At 41.4% G+C, this 23,549-nt stretch overlaps 1 protein-coding gene across 1 annotated transcript in view; it reads right to left on the minus strand.

Annotated features, from left to right (window-relative positions):
* LOC124711363 (endoglucanase E-4-like) overlaps positions 1-23,549 on the minus strand; it is a 432,910-nt gene that overhangs the window by 62,342 nt on the left and 347,019 nt on the right. Inside the window, exon 3 of the mRNA XM_047241402.1 lies at positions 21,077-21,172. Within this exon, the coding sequence (XP_047097358.1) occupies positions 21,077-21,172 (96 nt within the window). The remainder of the gene's footprint in view (positions 1-21,076; positions 21,173-23,549) is intronic.

A 23,549-nucleotide genomic window follows, 5' to 3' on the forward strand; every position in this document is an offset into this window, starting at 1 on the left:
CCACAAACGTCATAATTCTTGAACATAAAACATGTTCCATAATTCTATAACAAATTGACGCCAACGATGTTGTTGTTATTGTGGTCTTCAGTCCACAGACTGGTTTGATGCAGCTCTCCATGATGCAGCTACTCTACCCTGTGCAAGCTTTTTCATCTCCCAGTACCTACTGCAACCTACATCCTTCGGAATCTGTTTAGTGTATTCATCTCTTGGTCTCCCTCTACGATTTTTACCCTCCACGCTGCACTCCAGTACTAAATTGGTGATCCCTTGATGCCTCATAACGTGTCCTACAAATCGATCCACTCTTCTCTTTATTTATTTATTTATTGTTCCGTGGGACCAAATTAAGGAGAAATCTCCATGGTCATGGAACGAGTCAATACATCAAATTATAACACGATATTAGAAACGGATAAAATGAAATATAAAAAAAAAAAACATATTCAGGTGACAAGTCGTAAGTTTAAATAAAGAAAATCAACAAACACTGGAATTTGCTTAATTTTTTAGCTCTTCCAGGAGCTTCTCGAGAGAATAGAAGGAGTGAGCCATGAGGAAACTCTTCAGTTTAGACTTAAAAGCGTTTGGGCTAGTGCTAAGATTTCTGAGTTCTCGTGGTAGCTTATTGAAAATGGATGCAGCACAATACTGCACTCCTTTCCGCACAAGAGTCAAGGAAGTGCATTCCACATGCAGATTTGATTTGTGCCTCGTATTAACTGAGTGAAAGCTGCTAACTCTTGGGAATAGGCTAATATTACTAACAACAAACGACATTAAAGAAAGTATATACTGTGAGGGCAATGTCAGAATTCCCAGACTATTGAATAGGAGTCGACGAGAGGTTCTCGAACTTACACCACATATAGCTCGAACAGCCCGTTTTTGAGCCAAAAATACCCTTTTTGAATCAGAAGAATTACCCCAAAAAATAATACCATACGACATAAGCGTATGAAAATATGCGAAGTAGACTACTTTTCGTGTTGAAGTGTCACTTATTTCAGATACTGTTCTAATGGTAAATAAAGCAGCATTTAGTTTCTGAACAAGATCCTGGACATGGGCTTTCCACAACAGCTTACTATCTATCCGAACGCCTAGGAACTTGAACTGTTCCGTCTCGCTTGTAATATGCTCATTCTGTCTGATCAAAATATCGGTTCTTGTTGAATTGTGAGTTAGAAACTGTAAAAACTGAGTCTTACTGTGATTTAGCATCAAATTATTTTCCACAAGCCACGAACTTATTTCATGAACTACATTATTTGTTACTGTTTCAATATTACACACAAGATCCTTCACTATCAAGCTGGTGTCATCAGCAAACAGAAATATTTTTGAATCACCTGTAATACTAGAAGGCATATCATTTATATTAATAAGAAATAGCAGTGGCCCCAGCACCGACCCTTAACAGTGCCCTATTGGGACTGAACATCACTATCACTCTCAATATTGCGGATAATTACCTTCTGCTTTCTGTTCTTAAAGTAAGAGGCGAACCAATTGTAAGCTACTCCCCTTACTCCATAATGGTCCAACTTCTGCAGTAGTATTTTGTGGTCAACACAGTCAAGTCAAAGAAAACACCTAGCGTTCGCAACCTTTTATTTAATCCGTCCAAAACCTCACAGAGAAAAGAGAATGTAGCATTTTCAGTTGTTAAACCATTTCTAAAACCATACTGAACGTATGACAGCAAATTATGTGAATTTAAATGCTCCAGTAACCTTGTATATACAACCTTCTCGATAACTTTAGCAAACATCGATGGCATAGAAATAGGCCTAAAATTGTCAACATTATCAATGTCTCCCTTTTTATAAAGTGGCTTCACTACCGAGTACTTTAATCGGTCAGGAAACCGAACACTCCTAAAGGAAACGTTACAGATATGGCTAAGTACTGGGCTAACATACATAGAACAATACTTCAATATTCTGCTAGATACGCCGTCATATCCATGAGAGTTCTTGGTCTTTAGTGACTTAATTATTAACTCAATCTCCCGCTTGTCAGTATCATGGAGGAGCATTTCAGGTAACAGTCTCGGAACACTTTTTTCTAAGAGCGCTATATGATTCCCTGTTGGGACTAGGTTTCTATTTAGTTCACCTGCTATATTCAGAAAGTGATTATTAAATACTGTACATATATGCGACTTATCAGTAACACGGACATTCCCACTACGCACTGATTCTATATCCTCAACCTGTCTCTGCAGACCAGCCACTTCCTTTACGACTGACCATATGGTTTTAATTTTATCCTGAGACTTAGCTATTCTATCTAGATACCATATACTTTTTGCCTTCCTAATAACATTTTTAAGCACCTTACAATACTGTTTGTAATGGGCTGCTGCATTTAGATTTTGACTGTTTCTAACGTTTTGATATAATTGCCACTTTGTTCTACAAGATATTCTTATCCCTGTAGTCAGCCACCCAGGCTGCCTGTTTGTGCTAGTACCCTGTTTTGAACGTTCTAACGGAAAGTAACTTTCAAAAAGCATGAGAAAAGTCTTGAGAAAAACATTATATTTATCGTCTACTGTATCAGCGCTATAAACATCTTGCCACTCTTGTTCCTTGTTAATGTTTACAAAGGTCTCTACAGCAACTGGATCAGCTTTCCTAAACAGCTGATGACTATATTTAACACGTGTTGCAGCACAAAAATCTTTTAGAGTTAAAATTTGTACATCATGATCTGAAAGGCCGTTCACCTTTTTGCTAACAGAATGCCCTTCTAGTAATGAGGAATGAACAAAAACGTTGTCTATGGTTGTTCTACTGTTCCCTTGCACTCTCGTTGGAAAGAATACGGTTTGCATAAGATTATATGAATTAAGGAGGTCTACCAGCATCCTTTACCTTGCACAATCGCTTATACAATTAATATTGAAGTCACCACGTATAACTAACCTTTTGTATTTCCTATAAAGTGAACCAAGAACCTCCTCTAGCTTTAGCAAAAATGTTGTGAAATCGGAGTCTGGGGATCTATAAATAACAACAGTTCGAAGTTTAGCTCCGTTATATTTAAGCACACCGGCACAACATTCAAACACCTTTTCGGTGCAGTACTTTGAAACATCAACTGACTCAAATGGGATGCCGTTTTTCACATACATGGCTACTCCCCCATACCGCAAAGAGCTCCTCGAAAAGCTGCCAGCCAACCTGTATCCTGGTAAAGGAAGCCTCTGAATTATCTCCTTATTTAAGAAGTTTCAGATATACCAATAATTTCAGAGTCACATCTATAAGCAGTTCACTAACTTTATCTCTAATACCTTGTATATTTTGATGAAATTTACTAATTCCCTCATTACTCGGATACCTAAGCTTTGTCAAAAGTGGTTCCTTTGTTAGAGAGACTTCTCTTAAGCAGGAATACCTATCAGCTGACTTCAATCTAAAAAAGGTGCAGCTCTAACACCCAAAAAAATGATTCAAATGGCTCTGAGCACTATGGGACTTAACTACTGTGGTCATCAGTCCCCTAGAACTTAGAACTACTTAAACCTAACTAACCTAAGGACATCACACACATCCATGCCCGAGGCATGATTCGAACCTGCGACCGCAGCAGTCGCGCGGTTCCGGACTGCGCGCCTTAAACCGCGAGACCACCGCGGCCGGCTCTAACACCCACTACTGCAGGAATTTTCCCATGAGTGATCCCACCAACCCCACCTATGCTGTCACCTATAAGCTTTGCCAACCTCCCCTTCCCATACCTGTTGAGGTGCAGGCCATGTCTAGTGAACCCCGTCCTGCTGATAGACTCCACCGACACCACTGAAATGTGACCCATGCTTTCTGTCATCAGCGCACCCCCAAGTCTCATGTTATTACGCCTGACGACTGTATTAAGATGAGGCCGATCGTGACGCTGAAACAGTTCCACGAAATGCACATTCGTGTTGCCAGTCTGAGTGGCTATCTTTTCCAGGTCACCATCTATGTTATACTCCCCATCCCTATCAATACTATCACCAGCCCCACCCACAATCACTGCTCTAGCCACCGTAACTACTGAGGTCTGCTGCATACTTCCTACATCTACAGCTACTAGACTCTGACAGTTGGTCATATCTATTGTAAACACCAGTAGTAAAACTATCTGAAAATCTTCTTCTCCTAGCAGATCTCTTGCCAACAGCCAGCTCCCATTCCCCAACCCCCTTCTCCCTCCCCATCTTATCTAGCTCCTCCTGTGCGTTTTTCAACTGCACCTGAAGGGCACAGATCTTACGCTCCTGCTCCTCTATCAACTTACTCTTGCAACATAACCTGCAGTTCCAGGAGAGGATCTCACCAGAATGCCCACTGGCTTCCCCACTGCATTCCCCACAGTGAAAACACTTCGAACAAGTCTCATACCGCAATCCATTACTCACGAACCTACGGCAAAGCCCACACTTCTCACTCATGGTAAAATTTTACTTTTTCTAAGTTCCGCTACTACAATAAGAAGATGTTAAAAACCTGACTACAATAATCACAGACTTACTCTACAAGTGACTCTAGTCAAGTTGTGCCATAAATTCCTCTTCTCTCCAATTCTATTCAGTTCCTCCTCATTAGTTACGTGATCTACCCATCTACTCTTCAGCATTCTTCTGTAGCACCACATTTAGAACGTTTCTATTCTCTTCTTGCCTTAACTATTTATCGTCCATGTTTCATTTCCATACATGGCTATACTCCATACAAATACTTTCAGAAACGACTTTCTGACACTTAAATCTATACTCTATGTTAACTGATTTCTCTTCATCAGATACGCTTTCCTTGCCATTGCCAGTCTACATTTTATATCCTCTCTACTTCGGCCATCATCAGTTACGATCTTTCACGGTGGCCTATACCGTAATAGGAGGGGGAAGGACAGGTTATCTGAGTATCTTGCGAAGAGCGTACGGGGGCCCACAAGCACACAAGGCAAAATCCCAGTGATTACTGGAGTCAGCAGAACACATTTTTAGGTAAGAGTCAGGTTATAGACAGGCAATCTTGAAAGAAATTAGAACAGGACAGGATAGTAATGTAAATAACAGTTTCCAGCAAAATAAAATTATTTTGTTGTATCAGAATATTAGTGGACTGAAGAACAATGTAGATGAGCTTCTTGTATGCTTAGAAGGTGTGTAAGATTCTGACGTGGCGGATGTATTGTGCCCCTCTGAACATCACCTAACCATAGGGATAGAGAAGTGAAATAAAACGGATTATAGACTAGCACTATTTTCATGTAGAGTTAGCATGGAAAAAGGAGGAGTTGCAACAATTGCAGAAGTTGAACACAGTCAAAAGTATTGGTATGAGTAGGTTTTGTGTAGATCTGAAGCTAGAAGCATTGGATTGCGAGTTATGACTGCAAACTATTTCTCTTTGTTTCTAGCAGTCTATAGACACCCTTTAGGAAAGTTTCAGTTGTTTGTGAGAAATCCGGATGCATTATTGAGTAGCCTATCAGACAACAAGTAACAGTTAGTAATTTGTGGAGACTTCAGTGTAGGTTTCTGAACCGATTCTGTCAGCAAAAATGAATTAGAATCAGTACTTGGCTGTTTCAATATGATTTAGTTAGTTATCCAACTCGTGAGTAGCAGGATTGTAGGACCCTCATTGAAAATATTTTTATAGACAGTGCTCAGGCTGGCGCAAATAATGCGCACCCAGTATTGTTAATGGACTATCTGATCATGATGAACAATTAATGGAAATAAAGAATAAAGCACCTTACGACTCTTAGGTAGATTCATACAAAACAGAGAGGCTTATTAATGAGAACAAGGGAAATCGTTTAAAGAGTGAGTTAAAAGAGATGGTATGGGTAAGGTATACTCAGAAAAAGATGCTAATGCGAAATTCACTTTATTCCGTAGTCTTTCTAAAAAAGTAATCCATAAAGTCCATTCGAAAAAGGACAAGTAAGCCATGAATAACTAGAGGAATTAAAATCTCACATAAGAGGAAGAGGGAAATCTACATAAAGACTAGAATAAGTAAAGCTCCAAGATTACTTGGATTAAAAAAATTACTGTAATACCTTAAGAAGAGTCATTAAAATATCCAGAAGTACACTTGTCCTGACAGAAATTAACAGTGCAGAAATAAGATTAAAAGTATATGTGATATCGCCAAGTGGGAGATAGGACAACAAATCAGTGTGCTACAAAGATACCTTAACAGTTAAAGTAAATGACAGTGCTGTGCCTGATAATTCATAAGTTGTACTTTTAGCAATCAGTTTCTAAGCGTGGCAGCAAAAACAGAATTAAATTGTTCAGTTGAAGAAGCAAGAGAATATAGGTGTTAACTCCATCATCCTGCAACACTTGAAGTAATGTCACTGAAATTAATAAAACTCTAAAAAAAACTAAAGCTCACCTAGAGTTGATGGAATTGTTCTAACTTAATAATAAATATCCTTAGTGCTTTATGTAATGCGTCACTGGCATATGGAACTTTACCAGACAGATTAAAATATGCAGTTGTTAAACCTCTTTATAAGAAAGGTGACAAGAAATACATAAATAATTATTTTCCAGCTTCCTTACTGACACCTTTTCCCAAAATATTCGAAAAAGTAATGTAGTCAAGGGTAGTCTCACAGTTAAGTAGAAACAACTTACTTAGCATATCACAGTTTGGATTTCAGAAGTGTTGCTCAACTGAGAATGCTACTTGTACATTCTATCACCAAATATTACAGGCGCGCCTTAAATAATAAAACATCGGTAACTGGTATTTTTCGTGATCTTTCCAAGTTCTTAGATTGTGTAGATCATGTTATTCTCTCAGAAAACTTACATTTTATGGAATTGATAGCTTTATACACAAATGGTGTGAATCATACTCAACAAATAGAAAGCAAAAGTTTTACTGAATAATTCGAACAGTGTTGGAAAGGAAAAAAAAATTAGTAACTCGGTAGCAACACAAAGGGTGTCCCACAGAGTTCACTTTTGGTTCCGCTCCTATTCCTTATATATGTGAACACCTTCCACTTAACATTCAGCAAGCAGAATTGGTACTTTTTGCAGAGAACACTACTGTTATAATAAATCCCATTATACAGAAAGAAACAGAATATACTATTAATTATGCTTTTCAAGGAATTATAAAGTAGTTATCTGAAAGTGGACTGTACCTAAATTTTGAGAAAACACACTACTTCAGTTCCATACAACAAGTGAAGTCATACTCATAGCTGATATAGAATTGAACGGGGTTAAGTGAACAGTGTAGGATGATCCAAATTTTTGCTTGAACACACTAATGAAAACTTGAACTGGAAGAAGCATATTAGACAACTTCTCAAATAATTAATTTCAGCTGCTTTTGCGCTTCATATAACTGCAACCTCCTGGCATATTTTGCATATTTCCATTCAATAATGCCTTATGGAACAGTTTTCTGAGGTAATTCATCACTCAGAAAAAAGTAATGGTTGTACAAAAGCGAGCCGTAGGAATAATATGTGGTGTTCACCTGTGGTCATTATGTACGTAGCTCTTCAAGGATTTATGCATGTTAATTACACCATCACAGTACATACGTTCGCCAACGAAATTCGTTATGAATCGTCCCTTACCTACATCGCAGGAGGAAAAAAAGGCGTTTATTAGCCATTATTGAAGGTGTCAGTGGCTCAGAAGGGAGTTAACATGCAACAACAAAAATTTTTAATCATTGCCCAATAATATAAAATGTCTGATAGTTACCAAACGCAGTTTTAAACCTAACCAAAAATAATTCCGCCTGGACAACTCCTTCTATTCTATGGACGAATTTTTAGTTAAAGATTGTTAGCTTATGTAATCTAGTTTTTAAGTTTAGTTACATGAGTAGGACTAAAACATATGTTCATAAATATCAACATTAATCATGTATACATATCATGTAAACTGACTCGTTACATATCATTTCGATAAAAGAATCGTTCAAATGATCTACGGAGCATGTAAGAAAGGAACTAATTAACTAGTGGACGTGTGGCTGTATTGTGTGAACGATGTTGTGTCACAAATTGCAACTGAGCAGTGAATTGAACATCTCTAAATCAACTGTTCAAGATATTCTCCAGAATGTTTTGAAGAAGAGAAAAGTGTGTGCAATGTGTATCCCACACACCTTAACTCCTTAACAAAAACAAACGGCGCGTGGACGTCTGCTGTGACTTAACTGGAATGACAAACACGGATATTTCTTTTTTGGAAAACATCATCACGGTTGACAAGACTTGATGTTATCAATACGAATATATCACAAAACAATGAACTGCAGAATAAGTCCCTGATGATTCGCCAAAACCGAAGAATGTATGAATGTGATACGTGACCTGAAGAATATTCCAAAGAAGGACTTTTCTGACAATTACACAAGATTGTATGAACGTTCTGTGCGCTGTACTCAAGTGAGGGGAAAATATGTAAAACATATAAAAGCATGAAAGCCGTTATCGTAATTTTTCTCTCCTTTTATCTGCTTTTTAATTGATCCATTCTTGAAACTTTTAGGAGTCGAAAAGTTAGAAACAAGGAGTAATGGACGTTCAGAACGCCACTGTGAAGCTAGGTGCCAGGTATATAGTTGACTATAGGACGCTAATAGAGGCGCTACAAGTTTTCCGTTTTCCACTCGTTGCCCCGTTCGTTTGTTAGTGGTTTCTTCAAAGTCGTAATTGAGTTCGGTATCTCGTCACACAAGGTGTCTGACCGTAATAAAGATATCCTTTGCTAGCTGGTCTGCTGGTTCGTTGTCCCGAAGGCGGCCTTTTAGCCACAACAAAGCTCAGATAACAATAAGAAATAACTACTTCATGCTCCAGAGCCGTCTTACCTCTGTAGTGTTCTCTGCCAAAATTTTACCACGCTACATATTCTCAGAAAGCTTCTACAGTACGAGATTCAAGAAGACGCATCAAGAAGATGATTTATTTCGTCTTTTGAAAGGATAAATCACCAGGAAAATTCATGTTGAACTTGCAGGTGAGTACGTAGTTTCACAATGTCTAACACTGTGGTTAAATTGCGTAAACATGTCTAATGTGGTCAAATGGATATTGAAGACAACCAGAAGTAGCCGCTTGTACCAGGAGCTGCCACGCAGCTGAAGACCCTGAAAGTGGGAACTTCTTCGCCTTTTTGTAGAGTTGATGGTGGAGAACTTGCACCAGAGCTATAGGTCAATGGTAAGCACCACTCACCATAATTTGGATCAGGTGAAATCTCCATCCGGTTGGTACCTCGTTTGATTACATATGAACGAAAACGGTGTTTGTTCATTGAATGGGTAATGATCCCAGAGGCCACACAACTGACAAAGTAGTGGAAAAACGAGTGAGAACGCAGTTGTAGTTGGGATACAACATGTTGAGTGTTTTGGGATTGCCGTGATATGCTTTTGATAGACCATGTCTGTAAAGATCAGAAATTTAGTGGGAAATATTTTCAGTAGATACAATTAAAAAATTACGGATACCACTCAAACTATGGGCACTTCCTCTTGTAGGACGATGAACTTGTAGGATTTGGGTAACGAACACGATATTCATGATGTGTAACGACTGTCAACGTTACCGATTCACATACGCAATATTTATTTATACACATTATGCAGCCAGATACAACTTAAACACTTGGCATCCCAGAACACAATGGCCAAGATCCTAAGATACTGTTTTGCAGCGATATTCATGGGGACTGAAGTCCATAGAGTTTGAGCCACCACAGGGCTCTCCCCCCCCCCCCCCCCCCCCTTCCTCCTCTCCCCCAAATGCTTGGTGTGCAGAAAGTGTGTTGGTGTGTGGTGCAGGTCGTCTCTGGAGATGCTGTCCAGCTCGTACTCATCTAGATGTTCTGGTCGGTGCAGCGGTCTGCCTGTTCGTGACGTCGGTACTGGCTGAGTACGTGGTACCGGAGGTGCAATTGTTAGGTCGTCCGCAGGTGGTTGTACGTGATTCTGTGGTGGGGGTGTAGGCCGAACCTGTGTCCAGTTTTCTGTGTTTTGGTCTGGAGCTGACACATGTAGGATGCCATCCCTGGATACTGTAGATAACAGTGCAGCTGTATCGACTGACTGTGGTATCGGTGTGGAGTGACACAATGATCGCGACACAGTGCTGTTGCTTACCTTTTCCGTACATGGCAGATACCAGTATTACGTGTCGTGTAGAGTCACTGTGATATCTTCTGGAAAGTAGTGCTTGACATCGACTATGACAGAAAAGGGGGTTGTGTCGTGTTGTGATGTTAAAGGGGTGGTACTCTTCCCCAGAGTCTCCGTAAAAGTTCATTCTCACTTCAGTCTATTGACAGACACAGTAGTGGGTTTGCTGGCTAGCATGATTTCGAATCTGTTGGGTCTTCCGTCTTAGTACTTTATAAGGTCCACTGTACGCCGGATGGAGCGCTACCCTGATGGTGTCTGTGCGTAGCATTACGTGAGTGCAAGTGTGTAGGTTTTCGTGCACAAATACAGCGGGTGTTGCGTGGTGCGACGGTGGTGGGACTCTGATGCTGTGTATCAGTTCTCTGACCCGTCGTACGAAGTGTGGGAGGTCCTTGTTGTCTTCGTCCGTTGTCTGTATGACAAATTCCGCCGGGAGGCTAATCGCTTCGCCATAGACGATCTCCGCTAGCGAGGCGTCGAGGTCCTCTTTGTGGACCGTTCTGATACCCAGCAGTACCTAAGGTAGGGCCTCTGACCATTCGTTATCATGGTACACCAGTGCCGTTTTCAGCGTGAGGTGCCACTGTTCCGCTAGGCCGTTTGACTGTGGATGCTTGGCTGTGGCATGGAATCGGTGGCAGCCGCAGAGGCGGCACAGTTCCGTAAACACGGTCGATTCGAATTATCTGCCCTGATCGGATGTTAGCGACTCAGGGCAGCCAAATTTCGCCATCCGCAAGTTGATGAACGATCTCGCCACTGTCTCCGCTGATATGTCTCTGAGCTGAGCGGCCTCCACCCACCGAGTCGTTCGGTCGATGACCGATAGGATACAACGAAATCCGTTAGATTCAGGTAGTGGCCCCACTGAATCTATATGTGCGTGGCAAATCGGCCCTTCGGGACAGGGAAGCTCCTTAACGGCGGCTGGTTGTGTCGTCCTGTCTTCGCCCTCTGGCAAGAAATGCACGCTCGTGTCCAACTGGCACCACCCCTCTTCATATTCGGCCACACATAACGATCAGAAACTAGTTTCGTCGTGGGGCGCACTCCGAGGAGACCAAAGTTACGGAACAAGTCGAGTATTGTTCGGCTATAGTTGTCAGTGACGAAAGGTCGTTTCCTCCCCGTTGACACGTCGCAACAAACTAGTTTGTTGGTTCTGGGCACTGTGCATCATCGCAGCTATAATCCCGCGTCGCCGCCTGACAAGAATCGTTCCAGGTTCGTATCTGTTGCCTGTGCGAGGTTATCGAAATCCATTTGAGTGGTCACGGCCGCTAACCGGGACAGGAGTCAAATGGTTCAAATGGCTCTGAGCACTATGGGACTTAACTTCTGAGGTCATCAGTCCCCTAGAACTTAGAACTACTTAAACCTAACTAAACTAAAGACATCACACACATCCATGCCCGAGACAGGATTCGAACCTGCGACCGTAGCGGTCGCGCGGATCCGAACTGAAGCGCCTAGAACCGCTTGGCCACACTGGTCGGCAGGACAGGAGTCCGCAACCATATTGTCCACTCCGTGCACGTGGCGAACGTCTGTTCTGAACTGTGAGATGTGGTCCAAGTGCTTAAACCTGCGTGGTGTGGCGCTGTCTAACGGATTCTTTACTGCGTCAGCTAATGGTCGATGGTCTGTAGAGATAGTACATGGTCTGCCTTCAATATCGCCGCGGAAGTAGCGCACCACTTCGTATATGGCTATTAGATCGCTGTCAAAAGTCGACCACTTCCTTTGAGAGCCTGTCAGTTTCATTGAGAAAAAACGGAGAGGTTATGTCATTCCTGGCACTTTCTGCTGTAATACAGCGCCTATCGCTAGGTCGCTCGCGTCTGACGGAATGATAAGATGAGCATCCAGTGAAGGTAGAGCGAGGGTGACGGTATGGGGCAGTTGAGCTTTAATGTTGTCGAATGCAGTTTGCATCTCGACTGTCCATATTAGCTTCTTCTTCCCCGAAGTATTTTTTCCCCATAGAGCTTCTTTTACGGGAAGTACAGTTTTAGCTGCATCTCGGTAGAAATTGACATCGCAGAGAAATTTACGTAGTTCTTGGTAATTTGTGGGAGGGGACCAGTTACTAATCTTCTCAATTTTGTCCTGTGTGGGCAGTATGCTTGTTGCGTCGATTAGGTGGCCGACGAACGTGACGCAAAGCTGTCGCAGTTGGTATTTGTCAGTATTAAATAAAGAAGTATTGCAAAAAATGGCTCTGAGCCCTATGGGACTTAACATCTTAGGTCATCAGCCCCCTAGAACTTTTTTTTTTTTTGGTCATCAGTCTACTGACTGGTTTGATGCGGCCCGCCACGAATTCCTTTCCTGTGCTAACCTCTTCATCTCAGAGCAGCACTTGCAACCTACGTCCTCAATTATTTGCTTGACGTATTCAAATCTCTGTCTTCCTCTACAGTTTTTGCCCTCTACAGCTCCCTCTAGTACCATGGAAGTCATTCCCTCATGTCTTAGCAGATGTCCTATCATCCTGTTCCTTCTCCTTACCAGTGTTTTCCACATGTTCTTTTCCTCTCCGATTCTGCGTAGAACCTCCTCATTCCTTACCTTATCAGTCCACCTAATTTTCAACATTCGTCTATAGCACCACATCTCAAATGCTTCGATTCTCTTCTGTTCCGGTTTTCCCACAGTCCATGTTTCACTACCATACAATGCTGTACTCCAGACGTACATCCTCAGAAATTTCTTCCTCAAATTAAGGCCGGTATTTGATATTAGTAGACTTCTCTTGGCCAGAAATGCCTTTTTTGCCATAGCGAGTCTGCTTTTGATGTCCTCCTTGCTCCGTCCGTCATTGGTTATTTTACTGCCTAGGTAGCAGAATTCCTTAACTTCATTGACTTCGTGACCATCAATCCTGATGTTAAGTTTCTCGCTGTTCTCATTTCTACTACTTCTCATTACCTTCGTCTTTCTCCGATTTACTCTCAAACCATACTGTGTACTCATTAGACTGTTCATTCCGTTCAGCAGATCATTTAATTCTTCTTCACTTTCACTCAGGATGCCAATGTCATCAGCGAATCGTATCATTGATATCCTTTCACCTTGTATTTTAATTCCACTCCTGAACCTTTCTTTTATTTCCATCATTGCTTCCTCGATGTACAGATTGAAGAGTAAGGGCAAGAGGCTACAGCCTTGTCTTACACCCTTCTTAATACGAGCATTTCGTTCTTGATCGTCCACTCTTATTATTCCCTCTTGGTTGTTGTACATATTGTATATGACCCGTCTCTCCCTATAGCTTACCCCTACTTTTTTCAGAATCTCGAACAGCTTGCACCATTTTATATTGTCGAACGCTTTTTCCAGGTCGACAAATCCTATGAAAGTGTCTTGATTTTTCTTTAGCCTAGCTTCCATTATTAGCCGTAACGTCAGAATTGCCTCTCTCGTCCCTTTACTTTTCCTAAAGCCAAACTGATCGTCACCTAGCGCATTCTCAATTTTCTTTTCCATTCTTCTGTATATTATTCTTGTAAGCAGCTTCGATGCACGAGCTGTTAAGCTGATTGTGCGATAATTCTCGCACTTGTCAGCTCTTGCCGTCTTCGGAATTGTGTGGATGATGCTTTTCCGAAAGTCAGATGGTATATCGCCAGACTCATATATTCTACACACCAACGTGAAGAGTCGTTTTGTTGTCACTTCCCCCAGTGATTTTAGAAATTCTGATGGAATGTTATCTATCCCTTCTGCCTTATTAGACCGTAAGTCCTCCAAAGCTCTTTTAAATTCCGATTCTAATACTGGATCCCCTATCTCTTCTAAATCGACTCCTGTTTCTTCTTCTATCACATCAGACAAATCTTCACCCTCGTAAAGGCTTTCAATGTATTCTTTCCACCTATCTGCTCTCTCCTCTGCATTTAACAGTGGAATTCCCGTTGCACTCTTAATGTTACCACCGTTGCTTTTAATGTCACCAAAGGTTGTTTTGACTTTCCTGTATGCTGAGTCTGTCCTTCCGACAATCATATCTTTTTCGATGTCTTCACATTTTTCCTGCAGCCATTTCGTCTTAGCTTCCCTGCACTTCCTATTTATTTCATTTCTCAGCGACTTGTATTTCTGTATTCCTGATTTTCCCGGAACATGTTTGTACTTCCTCCTTTCATCAATCAACTGAAGTATTTCTTCTGTTACCCATGGTTTCTTCGCAGCTACCTTCTTTGTACCTATGTTTTCCTTCCCAACTTCTGTGATGGCCATTTTTAGAGATGTCCATTCCCCTTCAACTGTACTGCCTACTGCGCTCTTCCTTATTGCTGTATCTATAGCGTTAGAGAATTTCAAACGTATCTCGTCATTCCTTAGTACTTCCGTATCCCACTTCTTTGCGTATTGATTCTTCCTGACTAATGTCTTGAACTTCATCACTACTATATTGTGATCTGAGTCTATATCTGCTCCTGGGTACGCCTTACAATCCAGTATCTGATTTCGGAATCTCTGTCTGACCATGATGTAATCTAATTGAAATCTTCCCGTATCTCCCGGCGTTTTCCAAGTATACCTCCTCCTCTTGATATTCTTGAACAGAGTATTCGCTATTACTAGCTGAAACTCAGAACTCAATTAGTCTTTCTTCTCTTTCATTCCTTGTCCCAAGCCCATATTCTCCTGTAACCTTTTCTTCTACTCCTTCCCCTACAACTGCATTCCAATCGCCCATGACTATTAGATTTTCGTCCCCCTTTACATACTGCATTACCCTTTCAATATCCTCATACACCTTCTCTATCTGTTCATCTTCAGCTTGCGACGTCGGCATGTATACCTGAACTATCGTTGTCGGTGTTGGTCTGCTGTCGATTCTGATTAGAACAACCCGGTCACTGAACTGTTCACAGTAACACACCCTCTGCCCTACCTTCCTATTCATAACGAATCCTACACCTGTTATACCATTTTCTGCTGCTGTTGATATTACCCGATACTCATCTGACCAGAAATCCTTGTCTTCCTTCCACTTCACTTCACTGACCCCTACTATATCTAGACTGAGCCTTTGCATTTCCCTTTTCAGATTTTCTAGTTTCCCTACCACGTTCAAGCTTCTGATATTCCACGCCCCGACTCGTAGAACGTTATCCTTTCGTTGATTATTCAATCTTTTCTCATGGTAACCTCCCCCTTGGCAGTCCCCTGTAACGCCGGAAATGCATATCCTCCTATTTCCATCTATTGTACTATAATTTGTTTTCCTTATTTTTGTTACCTGAATATATGACATTTCTGTGTCTTTACATATTGTAATTGTTTTACTATTTGTATATATATATTTATGCATTTATGTCGATGTATAATTGGTTTGTTTCGTAAATATTATTTGTATTTTTACGCTGGGTCTTGCCTAGGGAAAACTGCTATCGAACGATTACATCGATAGGTCGTGTGAAGACTCAAAGTGTGTAGGATCTTTGGTAGTGTTAACTCTGCCGCGTGGAGCGCGGGCAGAGCATGAGAGAGTCTGGCTGGAGTAGTGCAGTGGAGCAGGTGTGTTGTGTGACGCTCCCGCGAGTTGCCGCGCTTTCGGGGTTTGGCAGCATGTAATTGCGCTCGACTCGCGATGATAGTTTCTGACATGGTGTCGCGGACGGGAAGCATTAGCTGGCGCACATCAAGAGCCCGTTTCGCCTGGTGACCGTGTCGAGAAGAAGGCGCGCCAACATCCAGCTTCTGCAACAGCGACGGCCGACAATGAGTGACTGTCGCCACCTCCTCGATCGACGGCTTCATACCTTCAATCAACCAACAAGGAAGGCTAAAAGCACGTAAAGTTTCAGAACTGTATGGCAGACCTCAGCTTTTCAAATTGTTCCATTTGCCTCGCAAAATTACAGCAACTTAGCATGAACCTTTGTTGCTCATTGTCCCAATTGCATTGCCAAGCAGGGTCCCTTCCTTTTCCGAAATGAACCCGAGTGTCGTCGAAATTCAAACGCCAGCATAATTCCATTTCACTGCTTTAATTTCAAAGTTCAATTTAAGTATTCATAGCTGGCTGGCTACAATAGTTAGATTACACAAGCACAAATTAAGAGTGCGAGTTTTGTTACCGTATTTTAGCTTACCTGTGACTGCAGCTCAGCTTGGTACGTACTAAATTTTACTATTGTTAATTGTTCAGAATCGTTTAATTCAAGTTCAAAGTTAAATCTCTTCTTTCTAAATTGCGTAGATTCAAGTAGCTTTAGAAATGATTGTTGAGGTAGTCCAAGACTAACTGTATTTCGATGTGCTTCAGAAAGAAAGCTCACTATTAACTTCAGTCACTAAATTAACTTTCGATTTTCCGGTTTCATTAATTCTTTTGCTAAATTAAGTGTAGCGAAATTTATTACTTCTGACAAACTTTCAGTTTTCACACTACACGTGTCAACCTTCAGTTGCCACGCTTCTAGTGCTAATTATATGTGTAATAACCTTTCTTTCTCAGTTATTATAGTAATTGTCCATAGGACTGGCGACCGTAATTTCCCCCAAATCTCAAATATCTAATTACCGCTAGTTGATTGTTAACGTAACGGCCGCACATTTACTTTCTTTATTAACTTTATCCCTATTTCAAAATTAATTTCCACCAGTTTCACTTGCATTTTTCTTTTCATTTAGATGTAACCCTTTCCTCCCTCTTTACCGACAGGTTAACTTCGGTGACGATTGCTTTTCCAAAATTCCCATTAGGTACACGCGGTTCCATTTTTCACTGTCATTAAGGTCGATAAGTGAGGGGGAGGTTACACCCCTCCCGGAGATCAGAATGGGGGACTATTCCGGAATCTTTTGCCAATGGAGAGATCATCATGACACTTCTTCAATTACAGGCCAAATGTCCTGTGGATACACGTTACGTGTCTTTAATGGAGTGGTTTCCATTGCCTTCTGCATCCTCATGTCGTTGATCATTGCCGATTCTTCCACCTTTAGGGGCAATTTCCCACCCCTAGGACAAGAGAGTGCCTTGAACCTCTATCCGCTCCTCCGCCCTCTTTGACAAGGCCGTTGGCAGAATGAGGTTGACTTCTTATGCCGGAAGTCTTAGGCCGCCAATGCTGATTATTTATCAAAATTTGGGCAGTGGCGGGGATCGAAACCGGGATCGAAGACGTTTTGATTATGAATCAAAGACGCTGCCCCTAGACCACGGATACCCTACAACTTAGAACTACTTAAACCTAACTAACCTAAGGCCATCATACACATCCATGCCCGAGGCAGGATTCGGTCCACTTCGGCAAGGTGTTGGAATTCTCACGTCGGGTGTAGGTGGAGCAACGTGTCGCACGAAAATTTTGCGACCCGGTTGCCAAAAAACTGAGGGTCACCAATGTTGGATTTTGGTAACGAACACGATTTTCATGATGTGTAATGACTGTCGACGTTACCGATTCACATACATAATATTTATTTACACACATTATACGGACAGATACAACTTTAAACACTTGGCATCCCAGAACACACTGCCCAAGGTCCAGAGATACTGTTTTCGCAGCGATATTGTTGGGGACGGAAGTATACTACGCAGTCGCTAGATGGCAGTTGTGAACACTGTGTATTGTGAAATGAGAGTACAGCTTGTTTGTTTTTAAGTAGAAAAAAAACCATGGACAGGATGGAAGGCGATAATAACGGACAAAAGATGGACAGCGTGATTTTTTGGAAGGCAGGAGTAAAAAATAGCAGGTATTCATAAACGTTTAACTATGGTGTGTAGTCAAAAAGCTCCTGCACATTATAGTTTACAATTAGATCGCTGTGTTGTGTTACGTTACTGGCTCTGGGAGCCATAGCGTTCACTCCCATACCTCACTCAATAGTTAGAAAGGTTAATTTTAACTGATATGACGTAAGTGATGGGTGACGTATAGAAAAGTTTCGTTCATTAAGATTCTTTTGTGTCTGAATTCTGATTTGATTGACAGCCATCATAGCAACGCTCATCTACATCTACATCTATGTATGTATTCTGCGTGGTAGAGGATACCGACCACTATACCAGTTACCAGGGTTTCTTCCCGTTCCATTCAGGTATAGAGTGCTGGAAGAATGATAATTTAAATGCATGTGTGCATGCTGTAATTAATCTAATTTACTCCCCGTGATCCCTGTATGAGCGATACGTATTGGGTTGCAGTATATTCCTTGAGTAATCATTTAAAGCCAGTTCTTGAAACTTTGTAAGTTATCTATCTCGAGATAGTTTCTATCTTCAAAAGTATGCCAGTTCCCTTTCTTCAGCGTCTCTGTGACACTCTACCAAGTGACAAACAAACCTGTGACTATTTGTGCTGCCTTTTTCTGTATACGTTCATTACCCCCCTTTTAGTCCATTTTGTTTGTGTCCCACACATTTTCAGAGCAGTACTCTAGAATGAGTTGCATGAGGGATTTATGAGCAACCCCTTTGTAGATTGATTGCGTTTCCTCATTATTCTACCAATAAACTAAAGTCTACGTGCTCTACCCACGACTGAGCCTGTGTGATCATTCCATTTCATATCTCTCAAAGTCTTACGCACATGTATTTGTATGAGTTTGCATATTCCAAATGTGACTCATTATATTCATAGGATACTAGGTTTTTTCGTCATGTGAGGTGCACAGTTTTACATTTCTGAACTTTTAAAGGAAGTTGCCAGTCTTTGCATTACTTTGAAATCTTAACAAGAGCCTACTGATTATTTGTACAGGTTCTTTGAGATAGTACTTCATTATAGATACCTATTCTATCTGCAAAACGTCTGAGGTTAATATTACTACTGTCAGCGAGGTCATTAATGTAGAACATGAACAGCAACGGTCCCAACATACATCTCTGGGGCAAACTCGAAGTTACTTCTACAACTGACATGACTCCCCATCCAAGCTAACATGCTGCATCCTCCCTACCAAATTACTTTCAATCCAGTCACAAATTTCACATGATAACCCACGTGATCGTACTTTCTCCAATAACCGTAGATGTGGTACTCAGTCAAATGCTTTACGGAAATCAAGGAATACTGCACGTACCTGACTGCCTTGATCCGAAGCTTTCAGTATGTCATGTGAGAAAAATGTGAGTTGGGTTTCAGATGATCGATGTTCTCGGAATCCAGGCTGGTTTAAATGGAGGAGGTGATTCTTTTCGAGATACTTCATTATGTTTGAATATGTTTTCATTGTGGATCACTTCTACCACCCTTCTTGTAGACAGGTGTGGTCTATGCTTTCTTACAAGTACTGCGCAAGATTTTTTGTTCGATGGATCTACGACGGATTTTAGTTAGGAGAGGGGCTAACTCATTCACAATTTCAGCATAGACTCTCATAGGGATTCCGTTGGGCCCTGGAGCTTTCTTAAGTTTCAACGATTTCAGATGTTTCTCAAAGCAACTGAATACTTATTTCACTCATCTTTTCAATGATATGAGAATTAAATTGGAACAGTTCTTGTAGATTTTGTTTTGTAAAGGAACATTTGAAAACGAAGTTAAGTAGTTCAACTCTTGCTTTGCTACCCTCAATTTCATTTCCTGTCTCATTCGTGAGTGACTGGACAGTAACTTTGGTATCACTAACAGCCTCTACTTAAGGCCAGAATTTCTTTGGGTTTAGTTATTTATTTATTTTTATTTAGCTTATGGCATATAACACATCATATAGAAAAGACATAAAAATCATAAGACACAGAAATAAAGAGTAGTCACAGTGTGTAACATATAGTTGTAGATATAAAAGTGTTTAAAAATAGTGTATATAACAAACAAAAGTTCACGAACAAACATCCAGATTTGTGACATAGTCTATTGCACTTTCAGTCGCGCTCAGAAACTCATTGGGGTCTCCTGCAAAACGTCTCAGAGGGCAATCTTCCACGATGTGACGAATCGTCTGCCGGTCCGCACCGCAGTCACATCTCGGGGTGGTGATTTTACCCCACCTGTGGAGGCTGTCTGCACATCTGCCGTTATTTGTCCGAATTCGATTCAGGGTCGTCCAAGTTTTCCTTGGCAAATTGAATCCTGGTGGTTGGACATTGATGCATGGCATATTCTGCAGGTTTTGGGGCACAGATTCTCTCCACCGCATTTTCCAGAGGTTGCCATAATCCGGGTTGAGAGGATTTAGAGGGTTTAGTGAAAGATCATTTGACAATATTCTACTACTCGACAGTAAGTGGTCATAAACAAAATTCAAATTCTTTTCTTTGCATTATTTCAATAGCATTAGTATTGGACTCACAACCTGTCCTCACAGCTTTAGGAGAAGAGGCATTTGCAGAAGTAAAGCTGTGAGGATAGGTCATGAGTCGTGCTTTGGTGCTTGGGTATGTCGGATGGTACAGACGAACGCACTTGCTCCCAACTAAGAGAGCCAAACGAAGAATTTCGGCATATGGTATTTGGATCTGAGTGTGATAAGTGGAAGGTGAGAGCCTGTTTAGCACCGGCTACACGTTTCGGTGCATGTAATGCCGCATGTATAAGATCTTATTTGCTCGCCAAGTATGCAAATATTAGTGTACCGGATTCGGCTAAAAGCTCATGGGTTTGAAACCATTTAGCGCAGCTGGAAACCCGAAAGAATTTTATCACCTAATAACGTCATTCATCTTCTGTTTTGTCCAAATAAATAAGTGGTATGTTTATACGAATGAAAATTATCATGTCCTGATTTTTACTCAAAGACTCTGTGTATTATGTGCAATATTTAAAAAAAGCCTTGTTTTTGTTTTAAAATTGTATGGAAGCAATGAATATGCAGCACAACAGCTCTGAGACGGTGGACATAGCTTCTGCTCGTGCAAGAGGAATATTCAGCCACGTAATCAGGCAGGTTGCTGTGTTGATACTCACCCGCCGACTTGTACGCTTCCTTGTAGGAGAGCAGTCCCCACGCCAGCAGGGTTGTCGTGCTGGCCATTGTGAACCCGAACTTGACGAAGTCGCCAGCTGCAGCAGAAACAGAAATTCACCTTCAGACGAAAGCAGAAAACGTTGGTATTTCAATTGGGATTAGCATAGGACGCCATATGTAACTTACTTTTTGAAGTCCCTACGTAATATGCGTGTTTCGTGGCTACAGCGAAATCAGCATTTACAACTCGCCTAGCGGAATAAACCTGTATGCCAGATTGGGACTCGAACCCAGGACTTAATGTTCACAGAAAACTGTGTACCAGCACGACTATCGGAGCGCGTCTCACAGCCGAATCCACAGCTTCAGTTTGCAAGACTATGCGGCCAAATGACGCGACGGAGAACAGATTGTAAACGTCACATACGGATAAGGCCGTAGGCCTGTTCTGACTGCCTACAAGGCCAGCGATATATGATCACGGGACATGTGATCAGCATGCCGCCAACCCCTCAAGCCGTTGTAGCCATTGGATGAATCCAGATGATGCCGCTGGTTCTTTTATCAAACAGCTCCTCATCTGCCCTCACCAGGGTGGTGGACCCCAATCAATCCTCCCTACTCAGAAAAATCCGAGAAGGTATCTGGAATAGAACCTGGGTCAACCTTCCACACTGAAATCAGTGACGCTACCTGTATGGCTATGGAGGCTGTGAAGAGTAGCTTGCATCAAGACTAAGTTACATTTCTGAATTGGATCTTCAGCATATCACCTGATTGTTCGGCTTTGGTTTCTATTTATTTGACTTATTTATTTGAGCATTACTTTCACCTTACAAGATGTTCAGGCCTGTCTCCTACATCCAAATGAATCCAGATGGTGAGTTAACATTACAATACGCAAAGTACAGGAGCAGCACATTAGCTTTTTTGGAGACCGCAGTGCAGACTGATGGTGGAAACTTGAACTGTGTACCAGGTTTACCATAGATGTATGACTGGTAAAGCTCTCCACAATAGTCCATCGCATGCCTGCCTCATCACTTCTGCATGACTACCGCAATCTACGTCCACTTGGACATGTTTATTGGACTTAAACCTTTGTCCCATCTCCAAATGTTTTTATCTAACACAGGTACACAAGCTTCATGGACTGTTCTTTGATGCATCTGGATGTGTCTTATTAGCTGATCTCTTTTTGTAATCAAATTGTAACATTATGCTCTTTTCTCCCCAGTTAGATTACTTATTATGTTAGTTACTCGATTTACCCATCTAATCTTCATAATTTTTCAGTAGCACAGTGTAAGGCTAAAAGCCAGGAAAATTGGTTCAGACAATACTCCCAAGCACCTAAATTTATGTAAAACGTAACAATATTTCCCGTTTTCAGACGCACATTTTTGTTATTGCTAATCTCGGTTTTACATCCTTTCTATATCGACCATTATGAGCTATTTTTCTGCCCTAATCGCAAAATTTATGCACTGCAAAAGTAGTCCTTATAAACTAATTTCACCTCCATCACTTGATAGAATTCGGGTGCATTCCATTACCCTTATTTGACTTTTGTTGGCGTTGGTGCTGTGCCCTAGATTAAATGGCGTGTCCATTCCATTCAACTGATATTTCGAGTCCAAGAAGACTTTTTTAAAAAAATTATTGTCTGCATATAGGGTATACATGCCCGAGATTATAGCCTCTATTTTTGAAATACACTGTGTACGGGATACAAGCATAGATCCGGAAAGATGAGGTATAAAATCAGACGTCTCAGACAGGATCGGTGGCAAGGGAGGGGGGGGGGGGCTAAGGGTGCTATAGACCCCCCCCCCCCCCCCCAATGGAGTATCATATTACACTGGATAAAATGGCTTCAGAAATCAGCGAATGTATTACTTCAACAGATTCAATCATTTTTTAATAATTATGTAGCAATATAGGCTGCAATGTATTTCAAACACATTTTAACAAAAGAATAAGAGCGGTATAACATGAGAAGCTAAACCAATAAATATCATTTAACTTAAAATCGGCTCTTATTATTTATTAATATATACTGGATGGCCGGCCGGTGTGGCCGTGCGGTTAAAGGCGCTTCAGTCTGGAACCGCGTGACCGCTACGGTCGCAGGTTCGAATCCTGCCTCGGGCATGGATGTGTGTGATGTCCTTAGGTTAGTTAGGTTTAATTAGTTCTAAGTTCTAGGCGACTGATGACCTCAGACGTTAAGTCACATAGTGCTCAGAGCCGTTTGAACCATTATACTGGATGTATAGTAATGTGCGAGTACCACTACAATAATCAAGAAAGCTAAATATTCGGGGTATGCCTACCAACACTTAAATTGCTGAGCCCAGACAAAAACTTCGAAATCGCCGGACATCTGGGTCCAATCGTATTATTTTCCTGGATACACACATTCTGTAGACACGTTTTTACCCTAAACTCCAAAACAGTTACAAAAACTAC

This window comes from Schistocerca piceifrons, chromosome 8 (assembly GCF_021461385.2).
Source record: "Schistocerca piceifrons isolate TAMUIC-IGC-003096 chromosome 8, iqSchPice1.1, whole genome shotgun sequence".
NCBI classification, from domain to species: Eukaryota; Metazoa; Arthropoda; class Insecta; order Orthoptera; family Acrididae; genus Schistocerca; species Schistocerca piceifrons.